The following is a 21,479-nucleotide window of genomic DNA, read 5'->3' as shown; positions in this document are numbered from 1 at the left end:
CTCAGCCATGTGTGAGTCTGGGCTGGTAGGGGAGCTCCCAGAGGAAGAGGCCTAGGGGGCCATGGGCTCCAGGAGAGCCCATGAGAGGACGTGGGCCAAAGCCAGTCCTCTGGCTCTCCGTCTGGAAGGCACGTGTGGAGAGAAGGAAAGAAAAGCCACACGTGGGCAAACTTGGCTTGTAAAGTGAGAAGATCCGTTGCATATATGCTCTACAGAGCAAAAGGAGGAACCCATCCTGGAACCATGTTCAGATGCCAAGGTTAAGGTGATAGAGCAGTGTCACAAAGAAGTCTGGATGTTTCTGGAAAACCTACCAACCTCCAGCACTCACACACCCACAGCCTGAGCCTGGGGAGGCAAATATTCACAGCAGCAGACACTGGGCGATGCATCTGTCAGAGTGACAGCAGGTACCTCCCTCTGGAAGTGTTGGGGTAGGAGGAGGCCAGCCTCATGGACAGCCCCACCTCCAGCCCTTCCTACCTCCTAGATTTCCCTGGGCTCCCTCAGCCTGCTGGCTCCGCCACCTAGCTCCTGCAGCCCGTGCCAGCTCCTTCTCCCTCCCCCTCCTGGTTCAGTTCCCTCAGCCCTTTCTCTGGGATACCAGGCTGGTCACCCACCTGCATCATTTACATCCCCCTCCTATCTGCCTGATATGCCAGTGGACTACCCCCAGGCAGAGGCTCTCCTTTCCTGGGTATAGCAGGCCCCTGTTGAAACCCTCTGGATCAGAACCTTTGAGTTCAAATATTTGTTTGCTACATTGTATGACCTTGGGCAGTTTGTTTAGCCTCTCTAAGCCTCAGCTACCCTCTCTGGGCACACAGCATTTTTGGTAGGATTAAAGAAGACCATCCTGCCTGGTACACTGTGGTCCTCAACAATGGTTAACCACCCTTCCACCCCATCGGCAGCACGTGAGTCCAGACGCCTCAGCATCCAGAAGATCAAGGCCACCCTAGTGAACATTCTTCTGTAACTCCAGTAGATGCCGGCCATTCCCCAAATTCATCCTGTTCTTTTCCACCTCTCTGCCTTCGTACATGTTATACCCTCAGCCTGGCTTCCCAAGGTGTCCTACCTTCTCAGAAAACCACTTCTCATCTTGCAAGGGCTCAGTTTAAAAACATGATTGTTGAATTGAGCTAAACTGAAGGAGGGAGAAGAGAAAGCTGGAGTGTGGGGGGTCTGGGGCAGCAGGGGCTGCGGCAGGCCGGGGGTAGGGTCGAGGAGCTTGGGGCTCCAAGGGGCTTCAGTGCCCCATGTGACCCCATGGGGCTTCTGCACAGTGGGGGCGGGGGGAGGTTATAATCAAAGACAGGAAGCAGGGTCAGGTCTCAGGCTTGGGCCTTGGCTTTCCTCTTTGGGAAATTCCTCCTAGCAGGACCCTTGGGTGGTCTGTTGGAAAGACAATAACATGCTGCAGGCCTCCAGCTGTTGCTTTTTTCTGGTGGTTTCCAAGCTGGGTCACAGACCCTGCGCTGGGACTTTCTATTCCCGATTCTGACCCCGACTACCCCATCTAGACCCAAGATGACCCTAAAAAATAGAGATGAAGGCACAGAGAAGGGAGGGTGAGCCCTGAGCCTGCAGGGAATCCAGGCCGGCCTCCTTAGACCTAAAATACAGAGCCTGAGGCTCAGAGACACATGGGCATTGGCTCAGGCCACACCCTGTCCACCAACCACAAGTTCTGGTTCATCTCTCTCTGTGTTTACGTTTACTCCCCAGCACCTCACTGTAGCCCCATCTCACTCCTTATCATGAATCTCCAGTCCTCAACAAGAGTAGGCTTTCAAAGCAGGTTGGAGGAGGGAAGGAATGTCATGGGGGTGGGGGTGGAAGCATGAGGAAGCTTCCAGGAGGCTGCATCTTCCCCAATACCTGACCTCTGACCAGCCTGTGCAGAGTTCTGGGGCCTCAGGAATGGATCAAGTCAGACCCCATTCCCAGGGAGCTCCCAGGCTGGGGAGGTGGGCCTTGTTCTCCATCACTCTAAACATTAGCACTTAGGGTTCTGGACTGTAGCCCAGAAGGGGTAGCAGGAGCCAAGTTTATCTCCTTTCTACCCCCAGCGTATGGATGGGCCCAGACTTGCACCCTGGAGATAGCCAAGCCCCTGCCCCATATAAGAGGCCTCTTCCCTCCAGAGACAGAAAGCTGAGCGTCTCAGCAGTGGAAGGGACCAAGTGACCACCTCAGCCAACCCCTACCATCAACTGCACAGACGGAGAAAGTGAATCCCAGAGAGAGACAGACACAGACCGGGGAGTAGATACCTGGCACCCAACTGTGGGGTCTAAGCAAGCTCGCCATGTGTTTCCCAGCTGCCTGAGATCTGGCCCAGAGGACACAGCCCAGCCTGGGAGGAATGACTCTCCTGCCCCCTCTGCAGTCACTGGCTCCAGACAAGAGCTTGCTTTGTCTGGAGCCAGTGGAGAAGTGCCCAAGGTGGGTGGAGACTCGGCGGTGTGGGGCATGTGGAGGGAAGAGGAAACCCCAAAGGCACGGAGGCAGAAGGGAAAGGGCTTTGGCGTCCGGCTGATCTGGTTCTGGCCCCTCACTCTGCTGCTTGCTTGCTGGGTGACCTTGGCCGTGTCACTTACCCTCTGTGAACATGTGTTTCCTCACATATTAAAAAAAGGGTGAGAATGTGCATTCTCATCAGGTCAGTGATGCAGAGCTGCCGTGTGAACTGGTTCCTTCCCTTGCCCTACCTCCTGCCCTGGCCCACATGTGAACCTAGACTGAAGAGAACAACAGAAACACCACCAGGAACCTCCCTGCAAAGGGAAGGTCAAACAGCATATGGGAGAGAGGTTACTTTCAACTGGGAGGATCAGTCAGGGAGGCTTCCTGGAAGAGGTGGCATTTGGAAGAATTAGAAAACAAGGCAGATTTCACCAGAATGGAATGTGGGCACGTGCCTTCCTTTGGGTAGAGGGAAAGCTGAGCAAAGGTGCAGAGAAGGGAAAGTGGCTTCTCTGAATCACAAAAATAGGAATGGCCTGGGGAGATAATTTTTCTCAAGCACCTCTCCCACAGACTGGGACGCTCTGCCTGTTATCTAAAAGCACATGGTGAGTTGGTGGTGAGGCTTCACTGAGGCCCAGTTCTGACCCCGGTTCCTCTCTCTGCTGTCTGCCCCTGGCAGGGACTGCTGGCCCCTCTCCCTCGGGCAAGCTGGGTGTGGGTCTTTTCCCAGGCTTTTTGTCCTGCCCGCAACCCTCAGACCAGAAAGAGGGCATGGGGGAAGCCTGGCCTCAGCTCAGATTAGGGCTCAGGAAGGGAGGCCAGAGACGGCTTCTGGTGGCTCAGTGGGCAGATGCTGGGGTCAGCCTCCCTCCAGCTGTATGTGTGGGAAGTGGAGGACCAGCTAGAGAACATTCCAGAATCAAGCCCTGCTGGCATCAGAATAACAATTGAGGGACAGGTGCAGTACAACCAAAGTCCCTAGTTTTTTCCCATTTCCATAGGATCACCAGGATCCCACAGCTTGCCAAGGCTGACTGGGAATTTGGTTTGTTGGTGGCCCATCTCCAGACCAACTCACCTGAATCTGACCTCGTTGTCATTTCTCCTGTGAGGCCCTCAGAGGAAGCATCCATCCCCACCCTTCCTTCCACACCACCGTCCCCAAGTCGGGGCTGCAACACAGCCACATTTGCCCGCTCGACCCAGGAAGCCCGCATGTCTCCTCCCTCTGGACGCAAGTCAGGCCTTGTCTGAGTGGGTGAGAGGCACACAGACAGCTGCAGGGAGGCCAGAGGTGATCACTACATGGTGTCCAGCCCAAGAGCAACCCTGTCTGAAGATCCTTTGTTTCTTCCACCTCCCTCTTTCTCCCCCAGAAACTGGGCGCTCCTGTTCCCAGAACCACTGCCCTCTCCAAACAGTGCTTCTGTCACCCTCTGGTCTCAGCTTCTCTTCTCCAGGTTTCAAGACACCTTCCCACCTGCCTCCTCCACACTCCAACGCTCAAGGTCTCTGCAGGTCTCTCTCTGATTCCACTTCTTGGCTTTCCGACGCGGTCTGCTGTCTCCTGATCTCTGTTGTCAGTTTCCCCTCTCTCTGTGGCCGCCTCTCTTTACTTCTCCGGTTTCCTCCGGAGTCCCTGTCTTGCACACGCTGCAGCAGACACCTGTCGATCTTTGTCTTCTGCCGCATCTGGCCTCTGTCTCTGCCTTTGTCCGACTCTGAGTGTCTCTGGACTTGCCGGCTCTCTGACTGTGTACTTCTGCCTCTATTTTTGTCTGCTTTGTCTGTCTCTAGCTTTGCTTGCTTCAGAGAGGGAACAGGACGTGGAGAGGAACAGGAGGCCTGCCTTCCATTGCTCTTTCGGTCTCTCTGTCTCAGCAGGGAGGTTAAGCTGGCTGCCCGGTCTCCAGCTGAGTAAACAGCAACCCTTCTTACCTCTCTGGTCCTTCACTCATTCATTCAACACACCCTCACTAGATCTGGCCATATGCCTGGCTCTATGTAGGGAACTGGGAGCCCCTACTCCCCTGACCCCAGCGCACAGATGTTAGCTCTATAGCCTCCCCCTTCACCACGGGAACGTGGCCCCCAGACTCCCTACCAGTGCCCCTTTCTTGCTTTGTCCAGACTTACCTATCCTGGGTGCCATGACTTCTGGAGTGGGGCGGTGAGTGTCAGCCCCTATTCCAATCACAGGACTGGATTTTAGCAGGAGAGAGGCAGTGAGAGCTTAGGGGAGCTCCTGGAGACTGCAGCTGGGGAGCCACAGTGGGGATGCGCCAGTGTGCGGATTCCAGCCACTGGGTCGACCGATGCTTCTTGGGCCGCACTGGACAGCAGCCCCCTCTTCCAGGTGGGTAAGGAAGTCCTGCTCAGACTTGACCCTGCCCCCCAAGGGCCTATCTCCTTTAGTCACTTGTTCCCACTCTCTGTCTCTTTCTCTGAATCCCTGTGATTTCTGGCTGGGGCAGCCCAGGACCAGAGTTGTGGAGGAGGCTGGGTTTGTTTAGATACAGCCCCGCTGGTGGGAGGAGGCTGCTGACAGCCTTCCCTCAGCCTGTTCCTTCCCAGCTTCTTGGTGTGGCATTTCCCTAGGATATTTTCTCCTACTAGTGGTGGAGAGATTGGGGGGTGGAGGGAATGTGGACGGCCCCTCCCAGCCCTGGGGTCATTCAGTCCTGATTTTCCAGTTTCCTCTCAGCACTCACTCTGAGCCTCCTCCCTCATCAAACTCTTGTCTCAGTTACAGAACTTTTTTCACCCTTCACGAGCCCCATATAAGGCCGTTTCTTCCACCGTCCTCCTTCACTGAACCTCTGTCTCCCTCAAGCTCTCTTCCCCTCTCACTGAACCCCTATCTCTTCTCTGAGCTCCACAGATCCAGAGCAAGGAGGAACCCCATCCACTGGGAATCACAGTGGCCAGCCCTTGGGAGATGGGGAATCATGGCAGCAGCTCCATAAAGTACGGCCCTCTCAGTGGAGCGTGGAGTTGGAGAGCAGAAGACCATATAAGAGATCCCCAGAGTGTTTTGCATTGAAGACTGAAGATGGAGGCCTTGGAGCCAGACAGACCTGAGTCCTATCTCAGCTTTGTCATTCCACGGTCAAGTGACTCTAGGCAAGTCCCTGCACCTCTCTGAGAGTCAGCTGCCTCCTCTATAAAGAGGGACTGATAGTCCTCACTCACAGGGCCACTGTGCAAAGTCAGTGCAGGAAAGAACCGAAGCCTGAGGCAGCTCAGAGAAGGGAGTGGCAGAAGCGGGACTCAGAAAAGGGCAGGGAAAGGGAAAGTGAACCTGGTTTGCCTCTTCTGCCTTGCTCAGCAGTTTCACATGTGAGGCCCCCCGGCCCCTCCTAATGACCTTTCGGGCCAGGAACATATTCCCCCATTTTACAGATGAGGCATTGAGTCTCAGTAACCACCCAGAGGTCACCTGGCTAGGAGGTGGTGGGGTCTTGCCTTGAACCTCTGATACTAGGAACCAGGCTTTTTCCTCCGCCCAAGCTGCATTTTCTGAGAAAGACCTCTGCTGCTGCTGCTGCTGCTGCTAAGTCGCTTCAGTCGTGTCTGACTCTGTGCGACCCCCAAATCCAAGATACAGAAGTGAACCCGACCCGGTTCCAAGAATAGAGTCTTTACATGTTACAAGGATGTGGATTGGAGTCCAGCTTTAGGAGTGCAACAATAGAGAGATGCACATGAGCCCCACTTGGTTCCTAGTGGCATAAGGGATGCTAGAAGGAAGTGGGGAGTATCTGAAACCATCACAGCAGCCTAGCACATAGTAGACCCTTGACAGATACTCGTAGTGTGAGTGAGTCTCTGAGAGATCAGAAATGGGAATGCACGACCACCACCCAGGGAGAGGTCAACAATTGGCTTCAGTTGATAGGAAGTTCAGTTCAGTTCAGTCACTGAGTCGTGTCCGACTCTTTGCGACCCCATGAATCGCAGCACGCCAGGCCTCCCTGTCCATCACCAACTCCCAGAGTTTACTCAAACTCACGTCCATCGAGTCGGTGATGCCATCCAGCCATCTCATCCTCTGTCGTCCCCTTCTCCTCCCACCCCTAATCCCTCCCAGCATCAGAGTTTTTTCCAATGAGTCAACTCTTCACATGAGGTTGCCAAAGTACTGGAGTTTCAGCTTTAGCATCATTCCTTCCAAAGAACACCCAGAGCTGATCTCATTTAGAATGGACTGGTTGGATCTCCTTGCAGTCCAAGGGACTCTCAAGAGTCTTCTCCAACACCACAGTTCAAAAGCATCAGTTCTTGAAACCAGACCCCAATTCTGTTTGAGAAAGCCAAACTGGCTTTCCCTCTCTAAATCCTTCAGACAGGCACTGTGAGTCCTCACAGAGATTGGCAGAGGTGCAGCCTCCCAGACTCCAAATTGCAGGCACGTGGTTGAGAGAGGAAAGGTCCCTTTTAACTTTCTGGAAGCTCACTACCCCCACAGTGGCTCCAGAGGCTGCGGAAGCTCTGCACATGGAATGATGTTGGGACCGGCTTGGCTGGCTAAGTTCATTTCACCAATCTCTGAGTCTAAGCATGCACAGCACCCCACAGGGCACAGAATATACAGTAACCGCAGGCATGAGCAGCCTTCATTTATCACTTCAGCCTCCCCAGGCTGACCTAGGTCCAAGAATATTCCTGAATTCAGCTGTGGAATTAGAGGATGAGTCCAATCTCCAGGACCTTCTGGGAGTTAGGCTAACAGGCCTTCAGATAACTCTTGGACTAATCCAGCAGTGAGGTGTCCATTTTGGGTGGCCCAGGCTTAAGGTTCAACCAACCTGGTTTGCACCCCACCATTGCCACTTACCATCGTGGTGTTTGCTAAGCCCTGTACATTTCACAGGGCCCTAGGATGTGTGTGAATTGCAACACCATCTGTGGATACACACAGTTTGCAAAGCTTGATGCCTTTCTAGCGTCCCATGTTGGTGGCACAGTTTACAGAACTCTTCAGCTTCCAGGGCCCCATGATGTTTGCACAGTCCTGCATCTTGTATCGAGTCCGATGCTGCTTGTGAAACTCCAAGCCATTTGCAGAACCCAAGCTCTTTTGCAAACCAGGCAAGATAGGGGACTCTTCATTTTGTAGAACTATCTGAATTTGGAGACAAGGGGAGAGCCCCAGGCTTCAGCCTTAAGACCTCTGGTCCCAGCTCTGTAACAACATTGCTGTGGGACTTGGAGCAAGCCCTTTCCCTTCCCTAGGCCTCAGTCTTCTCATCTGTTAAATGGAGATGCTGATATCAAATGGCCCAACCTCAGGACTGTTCTGAGGATCACTGGAAAAGTGTCCAGAAGATGGAGGTCAGGGCAGGGCACTGGGGGAAGGGGAAGAGTGGCAGAGGCTCCTTCCTAAAAAAGGCCCTAAACTGCCACATCAGCACTGCTGTTCCCACTTCCCTCTGGCCTGGCAGCCAGGGAGCGGATATCTATAAATGAGCCCTTGGCCAGGCAGATGAGCAATGGCCTCTGTCAGAACCTCAGTCATCCTTACCCCCAGATGCTGTGCGGGAGTCAGAGCCCAAGATGTGTCCACATGATACGTTGCATAGCTCATTAGATCTGCCCAAGGGAGGCAGTATCATACTGACTTCAGCCATGAGGACTCTGACACTCAGAGAGGCCGTGTGGCTTGCCCAGGGCTACATGTTGAGGATACTTTCAGGCTGGGGTCTGAGCCAAGGACAGCAAGGATGGTACTCAGAAGGTCAGAGCCCAGCAGGAACTTGGAGCTCATTTAATTCAATCCCCCACTTTTTCAGACTGGGAGACTGAGGCCAGGAGACCAGCAGGTTCTGCTGCGTTGTGACCACGGGGAAGTCACAGTCTCTCCCTGGGCTTTGATATCTCCCTCTGGTAGAAGAGAAACAGAAACCCCTCCTGCCAAGGGTTCAGGACTTTCCCACCTTTGTTGGCATGGCTCCTGGATCAGAACATAGCAAATTTCCCAGCTGGGTGAGAAGACAGGTCTGCAGGCAGGTAAGCATCCAGCCTGGCCACTTAGCCCTACCCACCTTGGCTGAGCACAGCTGCTGGCTCCTCCAGCCCACCCAGCCCTGTGCAGCCCAGCCCTGACTGTGCTTTCTGCAGCTTAAACCTGGCCTGGAGTTTCTTCCTGGAGAAGCCCATTTGCCCTAACAGCAGCCTTCCCCTGTGGCCAACGGCTGCTACCTCTCACCAGCCTCTCCTTCCAGCCTGGAGAGAATATGTACTCTGCTAGAAACTCTGCATGCGCTATGCCCAGACAGAGCATGTGTGTGGCAACAGATGGTTTCATCCTGACCCAGTAAGATCTCTGAGGCTGTTTCCTCATCTGTAGAGATGATGGGAAACCTCCCAGCAGGGCTACACTAAACCCAACCATCTCACTGTCTTCAAATCTATGTGCGCAGCTCTCCCAGGAAACTGTGAACTCTCCAGAGACCTAGCTGGGTGATCTGAGGTTGGTCTCTTGCCGTCTCTGATTCTCGGTGCCCTTGTCTGTGAAATACCTTTCCAGGGCTATCCAAGGGCTCAGATGAGTTGATGGATTAGTGCTCACTAAGTCTGAGAGCTGAGCAGACATAAGCCATTATTAATATGATGATGATGGTAATGGCAATGACTCTTGTAATTCTGGAGGCGGAGGATGAGGAAGAAGTAAATCAGGTGCGTGCCAGGGCGGTCCGACCTCACCGACAACCCCATGGGATTCAGTTACCTCTGAGGTGGGAGGGAGTTCAAGGGCGAATTTGGGGCTCCCAGGCCGGTGGGGTGGCCTGTTGTTCTGTGGGTGCACAGGGTCCAGACTGGGCACTGGCTGGCTTGTTGCTCCCAACCCTGGCTCTAACTAACACCCTGGCTTTGGTTAGGTCCTATTTCCTGCCTGGCTCTAGGTTTCCTTATTATAAACTGGTAGTCCCGGGTCTCTTCCTGCTCTGCCCCGTCTTTGGGGAAGGAACATGTGAGCTAATCAATGTACCACTGCTTTTGTAAGGTGTCAAGTGTGGGACATGAGAGATTACAGTTATTAATAATTTGACTTCCGGGAGAGAGGACACAAGTGTGGCGGTGCAGCGGAGACGGAGGGGAGCAAGCCTTTGCCCCTGGCTGCAAGCGCCCCAGTGCCCTGCAGACTTTGTAACACTGCCCCCTGGAGGCCAGAGAGGAGATCTGCGCCCCTGGCTCTTCCTTTAAGACTCCAGTCAGGGGGTGCCGGGTGTGGGGAGGAGGGGGCTGGAAAGGAGACTGTCAGAGGCGGCTGAAGTGGACAGGCCAGGGGAGCCCAGTGTGTGCAGTCACTACCTGTTCCCCTCTCTCCCTCTCCACACTCGTCTCTCAAACCAGCCTACTTCTTCCCATTCTGCTGTCACTGCCCTGGTGCTGGCCACTAGCAGCTCCGGCCTGGGCAGTGTCCCAGCCTCTTCCCTGTCTCCAGTCTCCATCTTGCTGTGAGCCAGAGGGAAATTTCCAGCCCTTAAATCTGACCATGCCTCTCCTTGCTTCAAACTCTGCCCTGGCCCACACCCTGGGGCCCTCAGGATCAACCTCTCTCTGAGCCTGATGTGGATGCTTACTCCTTCTCTGTCTTCTGCCAGATCAGAAGTTCCACTTGTAATGAGAAGAAATTGTGGGTGGACAAGAACAAGGCTCTGGGGCAGGAGTACTGGTTTTTTCCACTTGGTAGCTGTGTCACTTAATTTTTTTGCGGGGGAGTGGTGTGGTTGTTGTTTTCAGTCGCTCAGTCATGTCTGACTCTTTTGCAGCACGCCAGGCTTCCCTGTCCTTCACCATCTCCCAGAGCTTGGTCAAACTCATGTCCATTGAGTCGGTGATGCCAACAAACCATCGCTTGTCCCCTCTCCTCTGTTGTCCCCTTCTCCTTCTGCCTTCAATCTTTCCCAGGATCAGGGTCTTTTCCAACGAGTCAGTTCTTTGCATCAGGTGGCCAAAGTATTGGAACTTCAGCTTCAGCACCAGTCTTTCCAATGAATATTCAGGGTTGATTTCCTTTAGGATTGACTGGTTGATCTCCTTGCAATCCAAGGGACTCTCAAGGGTCTTCTCCAACACCACAATTCGAAAGCATCAATTCTTTGCCACTTGGTCCAACTCTCACATCCATATGTGACTACTGGAAAAAGAATAGCCTTCTGTGTGTGTGGTTACATATCTAAAACATTAAATTTACTATATTAAACATTTTAAGTGGTTCAGTGACATTAAGTACAGTTGCATTGTGGTAGAACCACCACCATCCGTCTCCAGAACTTCTTCAACCCTCTTCCAACAACACAAGAGAGAACTCTACACATGGACATCACCAGATGGTCAATATCAAAATCAGACTGATTATATTCTTTGCAGCGACAGATGGAGAAGCTCTATACAGTCAGCGAAAAAAAGACTGACTATGGCTCAGATCATGAACTCCTTATTGCAAAATTCAGATTTAAATTGAAGAAAGTAGGAAAAGTTACTATGACCTAAATCAAATCCCTTACGATTATACAGTGGAAGTGACAAATAGATTCAAGGGATTAGATCTGATAGACAGATTACCTGAAGAACTATGGATGGAGATTCATGACATCATACAGGAGGCGGTGATCAAGACCATCCCCAAGAAAAAGAAATGCAAAAAGGCAAAATGGTGTCTAACAAGGCCTTACAAATAGCTGAAAAACAGAAGCTAAAGGTAAAGGAGAAAAGGAAAGTTCTACCCATTTGAATGCAGAGTTCCAAAGAAAAGCAAGGAGAGATAAGAAAGCCTTCCTCACTGATAAATGCAAAGAAAAAGAGGAAAACAATAGAATGGGAAAGACTACAGATCTCTTCAAGAAAATTAGAGATAACAAGGGAACATTTCATGCAAATGTGGGCACAATAAAGGACAGAAATGGTATGGACCTAACAGAAGCAGAAGATATTAAGAAGAGGTGGCAAGAATACACAGAACTATACAAAAAAGATCTTCATGATCCAGATAGCCACGATGGTGTGATCACCCACCTACAGCCAGACATCCTGGAACGTGAAGTTAAGTGGGCCTTAGGAAGCCTCACTGCAAACAAAGCTAGCGGTGGTGATGGAATTCCAGTTGAGTTATTTCAAATCCTAAAAGATGATGCTGTGAAAGTGCTGCACTCAATAAGCCAGCAAATTTGGAAAACTCAGCAGTGGCCACAGGGCTGGAAAAAGTCAGTTTTCCTTTCAATCCCAAAGAAAGGCAATGACAAAAAATGTTTAAACTACTGCACAATTGCACTCATCTAGCAAAGTAATATCCCATGGACAGAGGAGCCTGGTAGGCTGCAGTCCATGATGTCGCTGAGTCGGACACGACTGAGCGACTTCACTTTCACTTTTCACTTTCATGCATTGGAGAAGGAAATGGCAACCCACTCCAATGTTCATGCCTGGAGAATCCCAGGGATGGGAGAGCCTGGTGGGCTGCTGTCTATGGGGTCACACAGAGTCGGACACGACTGAAGCAACTTAGCAGTAGCAGTAGTAGCAAAGTAATGCTCAAAATTGTCAAAGTGAGGCTTCAACAGTATGTGAACCATGAACTTCCAGATGTTCAAGCTGGATTTAGAGAAGGCAGAGGAGGAACCTGAGATCAAATTACCAACATCCGTTGGATCATCAAAAAAGCAAGAGAATTTCAGAAAAACATCTACTTCTGCTTTATTGACTACATCAAAACCTCTGACTGTGTTTGGTCACAGCAAACTGTGGAAAATCCTTAAAGAGATAGGAATACCATTGGTCGGTTGGGAACATTGGTTCCCGTTAACATTGGTTAACCAGGGATAATGCTACATGTCCTACCCTATACAGGTTAGTGTTGTGCAATGAGATTTGAGGGACACGTGCACGTGATGTCCCAGTCCCACAGGCCAGGAGCGTGTGGTGAGACACGAACCTTCACCACACTTCCCCTCACCTGAGGAGGCTTTCACAGCATTTCACACTTACTTCTGATGTGACAGATACCAGAGCCCCCTCACCTGAGGAGGCTGTGAGAGCGGTGCAGGGGTGCCCCTGACATGACCACTAACAGTAAATTCTCTACCTGACGGGACTGTGACAGCAGTGTATGTGTCCCTCAGACGTGGCTGATACCACTCCCTCCTCACCGGTGGAGGCTGTCACAGCAGACGTGGCTGATACCACCCCCTCCTCACCGGTGGAGGCTGTCACAGCAGACATGGCTGATACCACCCCCCTCCTCACCGGTGGAGGCTGTCACAGCAGACGTGGCTGATACCACCCCCTCCTCACCGGTGGAGGCTGTCACAGCAGACGTGGCTGATACCACCCCCCTCCTCACTGGTGGAGGCTGTCACAGCAGTTCAAGGGTACCTCCGGGGTGACTGGTCACCACAGGTCCCGTTACCTGAGGAGACAGTGACAGTGACGCACTTGTACCTAAGACCTGACCACCAGGCACATATCCCCTTGCATGACCAGCTGTCACAGTACTTGTACCTCACTTGTGGCCAACAGCACAAGCTGCTTCACCAGAGGAAGCTGTCCCCCTGCAGAGGGGAAGACATCTAGGGGGTGGCCTCTCAGTGACTACAGTGGTGATAATATAGAAAACTTCTTCACAGCACTTCACAGCTTGCAAAGAACTCTCGCCTAGAATGTCTCACTAAACCTTCACTCCAGCCAGTACAGCCGCTACCGTTACCTGCTGTTCACGAAGGGGAGACAAAGAGGGAAGTGACGTCACTGCCCAAATGGAGGAGCTGGGATTTGAACTCGTGTGTGGCCCCCAAAGCCAATGGCACACTGCCTCCTGGTGGAAGGAACGATGGTGACAGTGATGAGTGTTCTGGAGGCCCCAGTAATGGCCCTGGATTCTGGACTTTCCTCCCCAGCACTCCAGGAGCCTGCTGCCCACACCAGGAGGCAGCCCAGTCTCTCCAATGTATTTATAACTTCCCTTTCCCCCTTGGCACCTTCTTTTTCCAGCCTCTTGAATCTGTCGAAGCCTGACGCCAGGGAAGGTGAGGAGCAGTAGGGGCGAGATGGAGACAGACAGAGCGTCACTGACAACTTTCCAGGACAGAGTGGCTTAGGCAGCTGGCCTCCACTGGGTGTGGGAGCAGGGCGGGGAGGAATTTAGAGGGCCAGGCTGTCTTCTGTTCGGAGCTCAAAAATATTCCTGAGATAGGACCTCCCTGGTGGCCCAGTGGTTAAGACTCCACCCTTCTACTGTAGGGAGCACAGGTTCAGTCCTTGGTAAGGGAAATGAGATCTTATATGCCACACAGTGTGGCCACAAAAACAAATAAAATAATTTTTTAATAAAAAGTAAAGGAACCTATAAATTTTGAAAAATGTTCCTGAGATAGATGGACTCCTCCTGGAGACATTTCTGGACCACCCCATCCACTTTCTCAGATGGACGAGACCTGGACTGGGAATGTTATGGGCCTTCCCACAGTCCCCAGAGAGACAAGGTCGCGTAACCTGGGTGGGAGATGCTTCTGACAACTGCTGCCCCCCTTCGCCTCTTCTCACCCTGCACTTCACCAGTACGGAGCTTGCACAGAACAGACTCCTGTTCAACAGAAGAGGAAATAGAACCTCAGAGAGCTCCAAGCCAGGCTTGAACCCAAACTGGTCTGCCACCAGGGCCTGAGCACATATCCACTCTATGGCCTCCCAGACTCATTCGATGGAGAACAAACTCCATCTAAGAAAGACAGAGTAAGAGAAGCCAAGGAGAGAGAGTGAACATTTGGGAAACTGAGTAGCTCTCTGCTCAGTAACACCTGTTCCTCTAGCTTCAGTTCAGTTCAGTCGCTCAGTCTTGTCCGACTCTTTGCGACCCCATGAATCACAGCACGCCAGGCCTCCCTGTCCATCACCAACTCCTGGAGTTTACTCAGACTCATGTCCATCGAGTCAGTAATGCCATCCAGCCATCTCATCTTCTGTCGTCCCCTTCTCCTCCTGCCCCCAATCCCTCCCAGCATCAGAGTCTTTTCCAATGAGTCAACTCTTTGCATGAGGTGGCCAAAGTATTGGAGTTTCAGCTTCAGCATCAGTCCTTCCAATGAACACCCAGGACTAATCTTTAGGATGGACTGGTTGGATCTCCTTGCAGTCTAAGGGACTCTCAAGAGTCTTTTCCAACACCACAGTTCAAAAGCACCAGTTCTTCGGTGCTCAGCTTTCTTTATAGTCCAATTCTCACATCCATACATGACCACTGGAAAGACTAGACGGACCTTTGTTGGCAAAGTAATGTCTCTGCTTTTTAATATGTCTAGGTTGGTCATAACTTTCCTTCCAAGGAGTAAGTGTCTTTTAATTTCATGGCTGCAATCTCCATTTGCAGTGATTTTGGAGCCCCCCAAAATAAAGTCTGACACTGTTTCCCCATCCATTCAAAACCCTCAAAAGTTCCCCGCACCCCATCCTCTGGCCAATAGCACAGTTTACAATTACATGGAGATTTTTTCACAAACTTTTTCTCCCTTGTGTGGTTCGTTGGCTCAGAGGCTAGACTAAGAATTAGCAAACCTGAGATCTCGATCCTGCCTTGTCCTGTGTGAACTGGGCAGTTCCTCTCACCTCTGCACTCAGTTTCCTCGCCTGTCACATGGGGCTCTGAATTGTTGTTCAGTTGGTGGGAAACCTCCATAGACCACAGAGTTCTGTGCCCCAGTGAGGACTATTAATATTGTTGTTCTCATATCAGCAAAGCCCAGTGGTATCTGCTAACCAGCCACTTGGGAGTCCCCAGAAAAGCAATACACAGGGCCTTACTAGAAGGAGGCCTCAGGGGACAGGACCCCAACGGGTAGGGATGAGGGCTTAGGGGTTTAATGAATCCAGTTTCAGACCCAGCCTGGTCCTCCCTACTGAGGCGATGCTGGCCTGGGAAAAGGAAGGGGCAGCTGGAGTGGCCTGAGCTACAGGTGAGCTGAGCCCCCCTCATGTAGACTTGGAGGCTACAAGGAAGTGCCCAGAGTCTGTCAGAGCCCAAGGAGAGACAAGGCTCTGGAAGGATATGGTTTAAGGGGGCAGAAAGTCAAGGACCTTCACCCCACAATGAGAGGGGCTCCAAGAGAAGAGAAATGGGCTAAACTCTTTCTGCCTCAATTTATAGCATTGCAGGCTGACTTCCCAGTTGGTGCTAGTGGTAAAGAGCCTGCCTGCCAATGCAGGAGATGTAAGAGACGTGGGTTCGATCCCTGAGTTGGAAAGATCCTCTGGAGGAGGGCATGGCAACCTGCTCCAGTACTCTTGCCTGGAGAATCCCATTAACGGAGGAGCCTGGTGGGCTACATACAGTCCATGGGGTTGCAAAGAATAGGACATGGCTGAAGCTACTGGGCATGCAGGCTGGCTGCTGACTCACTGACTGTGTAACTATGGCCAGGCACAGCCCCTCTCTAGGCTCCTCCTCCCTATTAGTAACAGTAAGAGAGCAGGGCCAGAAGCTTTCACAGAATCAAGGGTCTATTCCACAGGACGCTGGAGGGAAAGCCCTGGGGGTGGTGGTTAGGACAACTCTGTGGAAACACTGAGAAACGAGGTGCTGGGCCCCACGGAGATGCTGGGTTTACAGGAGAGGAGCTGGCTCAGTCTCCAGCCCCAAGAAAGCCGCAGGCTGGTGAGGGAAACATGAATGATCCTGGCTGTCAGACAGGGGCGCTTCAGTGCCTCTTCCATGGTGGACTCTTGGGAGCCCTGGGCAGGGAGTCGGGGATCTGACTTTCATCTCTTTGTGTGACCTTGATTGAGCAAGTCGCTCCCTTCTCTGAGTAACTTTATTGGATAAATGAGGGGAGGGCCATGGGGATTGGACTACATTGCTTGCTTTTAAGGATCCTTCTGGCTCTGATATTCTGTGACAGCCCTGCAAACCTTGCGCAAACCTCGCACAACTCACTTACATGGGCTCAGTCAGTGGGGAGAGAACAGCATCTCAGAATTGTATCAACTTCCCTGGAAATATGGTTTGTATTACTTTAGATGCTAAAACAAAAGAAGGTAAAACTCCCTGCTGATTAGTCCATGATGGGAAAAAGTTAAGCTGAACTCGGGTTAACTGTCTCATTCATTAATTCATTTACTTAAAAAGTGTTTGTTGAGGGTTTATTATGAGCTAGGCTCCACGAGGCACAAAGTGTACAACAGCTTTACTCAGGATGGGTGCGTTGACTGCCATGACTTTTTTGCGTGCAGAAGCATCCAGTCCACCTCTTCTTTAAGTCATTTCTTTCTTTTTAAAAAAATTTATTTAGGCGCATCAGGTCTTAGTTACAGAATGTGGGATCTTTCCTTCCTTGCGTTGCAGACTCTCCCAGTTGTAGCTCACAGGCTCAGTAGCTGTGACTCTCAGACTTAGTTCCCCTGCAGCATGAGGGGTCCTAGTTCCCCCACCAGGGATCAAACCTGGGTCCCCTGCATTGCAAGGCAGTTTCTCAACCACTGGACCACCAAGGAAGTCCCCTTAAGTCACTTCTTGAGGATAGCTTTTTTTTTTTTCTAGCCATGCAGAGCCTCTGTTTAGTAACCAGTCCACTTGAAACTGTTTGAAAACACCCTCAGAACAAAAGAGAAATTCATAACTGTCTTTGACAGCAGTCTAAGAAACAGAGAGAGAAAAAGGAAAATTTTGGCCTTTTTTTCCCCCAGGTACAGACCAGAGCTTCTGAATTCTCCAGGTGGCCTTTCTTGGTGGAAAGAGTGTAAGACCAGATCTAGAGGCCTGGATTCCGGGACCGAGGCTGGTACAGACCAGCTGTGTACCTGAGGCTGCTCGCCATTCCCACCCCAGCCTGAAGATTCATCTGTGAAAGAAAGGGCTAGGGACTCAACTGTCTGCAAGCAGTTTTCGTGCTTACATAATCTTTGACACAAGAATGGTTTTGTTAGAAGAGGGAGAGAAGCTGGAGATGGTTCTGGAAAATCAAGTGGACCGGCTCCAGGTGTTCCTGGGGCAGAGAGGCAGTGAACGTCAACGTAACCTGGCCCTGGATCTCTCAGTCAAGGTGAAGGGTGAGTCAACACTGCCACTGGCTCAGTTCTGAGGGTTGGAAAGTCTCACTCTGGGGGCCTTGGGCTGCCACGCCTCCTCAGGAGCTTTCTTCAGTGGTCTCCCAGGAGTGGAGTTACTCTCTGCAGAGGGCTTGGTTGTCTCTCCTGACACTGCTTCTGAGATGTTTTAGTTCCCCGTGGTGCACTCTGGACTGGGGCCCGGGCAGTGGGCATGAAGTGGCCAAACAGTGATACCTGCTGAGCTACAGCAGTCGGGCTTGGGGAAGACCATGGAGTGGTCCAGGAAGTGCCTGGGAGTCTGGCTTTTTCTTTTTTTTCCCAATAGGTGGAGAATCCATGTTCCACTTGGATTCACTGGGGAAAATGACTCCTTTTACCAAAAGCATATAAAATGCTCCTACCCTACCCTGTTAGTAGGGCGACTAACATCTCAGTTTGCCAGGGACTAAGCGATTTCCTGGGATGTGGCACTAGCAGTGCGAAAACCAGGCAGATCTGAGCAGAACAGGATGGTTGGTCCCTGGACATGACAAAGAGACAGGATCCAAGGACAGGTCCCAGGGCATTCATGCTAGATTGAGACAGAGCCCCAGCAGCAGCTGCATGGAAATAGGAGCCGTTCTCAGCTGAAGCAGATGGCATTTTGTAGTGGCCCTTGAGGAAAGCAGCTGTCTCTATCAATAAGACATCATAGAAAGGGAATCCTCCACATTCTGATTAATGTCACTCAGTTATATTACTTTTTAAAAAGAACAATGGATCTAGGGTCAGATGGTTGCTTAAAGATTTTTAATCTAGCTCCTATCTGAACATTAAACTTCCTCTGCACCATTTTAGCCAAAAAGACCTCAGCTTTGCATACCTCTAGTTATATGGAACAGAGAAGGCAACGGCACCCCACTCCAGTACTCTTGCCTGGAAAATCCCATGGATGGAGGAACCTGGTAGGCTGCAGTCCTTGGGATTGCTAAGAGTCAGACACAACTGAGCGACTTCACTTTCACTTTTCACTTTCATGCATTGGAGAGGGAAATGGCAACCCACTCCAGTGTTCTTGCCTGGAGAATCCCAGGGACAGGGGAGCCTGATGGGCTGCCGTCTATGGAGTTGCACAGAGTCAGACACGACTGAAGTGACTTAGCAGCAGTAGCAGCAGCAGTTATATGAAATTTGCTCATTTTCAAGCCAATCTTTTGCCACATGGGATAATGCTGATTGTAAGAAACTTATGTCACATGTGGGACTCCCTGCGATCCTGGAGCTGCTCACACTGGTCCCAGTTCTTGGTATGTGTTCTACCTGTCCTTTGACAGCCCTTTAGAGGTTTATGTCCATTTCTCTTCCCCACCAGACAGGACCAGCTTTGCAACCAATGCTCCTTAGACAACTCACCATCCTGGGCATCTTAGTTGTGCAATGAAATTCTAGGCACAAAGAAACTGTTAGGATTGAAATCCATGGTTGGAAAGAAAAAGATACATGTTTCAGTTGACATTTTCATGCTTGTTCTGGTTTACAGGAATGTACTGATATTTCCAGTCTGTCTGCTGATATCCAGCACTGACTCACAACGGAAGCCATCTGCAGTGGATCAAAGGGCTCCTCACCTGTCTTCTACTTGGTGGGCATCCCCTCTCTGCCCAAATCCCTCTTCCTCCTTGTCTTTGTCATTTTCCTCTTAATCTACCTGCTCATCCTGGTGGGAAACGCCCTGATCCTTGTGGCCGTGGTGATAGAGCCCAGCCTTCACAAGCCCATGTACTTCTTCCTGATCAGCCTCTCAGCCCTGGACATCCTCTTCACCACAACCACTGTCCCCGAGATGCTGTCCTTATTCTTGCGTGGGGACCGCTGCCTCAGCTCCCCTGCCTGCTTCCTGCAGATGTGCCTCTTCCACAGCTTCTCTGCTCTGAAGACTTCATCCTGGTGGTCATGGCCTATGACCGCTGTGTGGCCATCTGCCGCCCGCTGCATTACCCTGTGCCCATGACCCCGCAGACCAGTGCTGCCCTGGCATCCAGTGCCTGGCCCACCGCCCTCCTCCTGCCCATCCCAGCAGTGGTGCAGACCTCCCACATGGCTTTTGAAAACACCGCTCACATCTACCACTGCTTCTGTGACCACTTGGCTGTGGTCCAGGCCTCCTGCTCTGACACCAGCCCCCAGACCCTCATGGGCTTCTGCATCACCATGGTGGTGTCCTTCCTGCCCCTTCTCCTGGTTCTTCTCTCCTATGCCCACATCCTGGCCTCAGTGCTTCGCATCGGCTCCCGAGAAGGATGCTCCAAAGCCTTCTCCACCTGCAGCTCCCACCTCCTGGTGGTTGGCACTTACTACTCATCCATTGCCATAGCCTATGTGGCCTACAGGGCTGACCTGCCTCTTGACTTCGACATCATGGGCAACGTGGTGTATGCTATTCTCACACCTGTCCTCAACCCTCTCATCTACATGCTGAGGAACAAGGATGTCAAAGCAGCCATCACCAAAATGGCATGTCCCCAGAACCGAGGGAATTCCAGGGCCCTTGATCCTTCAGTTCAGTTCAGTCCAGTCGCTCAGTCTTGTCTGACTCTTTGGGACCCCATGATTTGCAGCACGCCAGGCCTCCCTGTCCATCACCAACTCCCGGAGTTCACTCAGACTCATGTCCATCGAGTCAGTGATGCCATCAAGCCATCTCATCCTCTGTCGTCCCCTTCTCCTCCTGCCCCCAATTCCTCCCAGCATCAGAGTCTTTTCTAATGAGTCAACTCTTCGCATGAGGTGGCCAAAGTACTGGAGTTTCAGCATTAGCATCATTCCTTCCAAAGTATACCCAGGACTGATCTCCTTTAGAACAGACTGGTTGGATCTCTTTGCAGTCCAAGGGACTCTCAAGAGTCTTCTCCAACACCACAGTTCAAAAGCATCAATTCTTCAGCACTCAGCTTTCGTCACAGTCCAACTCTCACAACCATAGTTACAACTAATTCAGCTCCCTGGACACAAATGACAAACTCCCTGTATGCAGTACAGAATAAACACAATAAACATTTTAAAATGAATTATAGCAATCCAAATTGACTTCATTTGGTTGATCAGACATCTAAAACCTAGTCCTCAAATAACGGATCAAGAAGTCTTCCCACTGGTGCTACAGAATAATTGATTTTCACAATTTCCCCCAGTTGTTAACATGATGAATAAAATTTGATCATTCAGTGATTCATATTAAAAATCTTTACTTGATCTGCACAGAAATAAACCAGACCTATTTGTTGCTCCCGTGGTATTTATAGTTTAACTGCAGAGTCAGACCCAAAGAAATACTATAAGGCAATATGACCGAGAGAAGCAACAGGGGAGGGGACTGAAGGAGACAAGAAGTTAGCATTTGATTCAATGTGAAAATTTTCCTGTAAGTTCTTCTATTTTTGGCATTGATATCACTTGTTTGTTAGCAAATATTCATGAATCAGCAATACAGTTGGGGGAGAGGCTTGAAAAGATTGCGTAAGAAAACCATTAGCTTCTCCAGTCAGGGAGTGGTAACAGGGTCCGTGTTCTTGTCCAGTGGAATGGATCCATTTTCAGCTTGGCTGTCCATTAAAAAGTGATGCTTCCTGCCAAGAACTGGCGGGTGGAAGTTAGAGTGGCTCCACTCATCATTACCCTCAGTGACCCAGCTGGGGAAATGTGTGTCTCCAGTCCTGATGACTCTGGCCTCTGTGGATTAAGCAGTCCTGATTCAACTGGAGACACAATAAATCTCACTAAATTTAAAGCTACAACTTCTGCCTGGTCATTTTAAGCTCACTGTGAGAGTAGACCAGCAGTCACAAAAAGGAGTTACCATGTTAACAAGGGCAATTTACCGTGATCTTCAGGAGGAAGGAAAACTGCTCTTCCATAATGGGGACTGGGAGGTCGGCACTCAGGCAAGTGAGCGTTTCTTATTTCTGCCAACTCTAACTCTTAGTGGG

General features: G+C 51.1%; 1 protein-coding gene and 1 pseudogene across 1 annotated transcript in view; one reads left to right on the top strand and one right to left on the bottom strand.

Annotated features, from left to right (window-relative positions):
• Positions 1-4,703, bottom strand: part of SLCO2B1 (solute carrier organic anion transporter family member 2B1) — a 52,080-nt gene extending 47,377 nt beyond the window's left edge. Inside the window, exon 1 of the mRNA XM_068988143.1 lies at positions 4,612-4,703. Coding sequence (XP_068844244.1) covers positions 4,612-4,627 — 16 coding nt within the window. The 5' untranslated portion in view covers positions 4,628-4,703. The remainder of the gene's footprint in view (positions 1-4,611) is intronic.
• On the top strand, positions 851-20,667 carry LOC138092353 (olfactory receptor 2AT4-like; annotated as a pseudogene).
• Positions 20,668-21,479: the final 812 nt, after the last annotated feature.

Source organism: Capricornis sumatraensis, chromosome 16, assembly GCF_032405125.1.
Source record: "Capricornis sumatraensis isolate serow.1 chromosome 16, serow.2, whole genome shotgun sequence".
NCBI classification, from domain to species: domain Eukaryota; kingdom Metazoa; phylum Chordata; class Mammalia; order Artiodactyla; family Bovidae; genus Capricornis; species Capricornis sumatraensis.
Note: the sequence above shows the minus strand (reverse complement) of the source record. Positions and strands in the feature narration are given on the sequence as shown.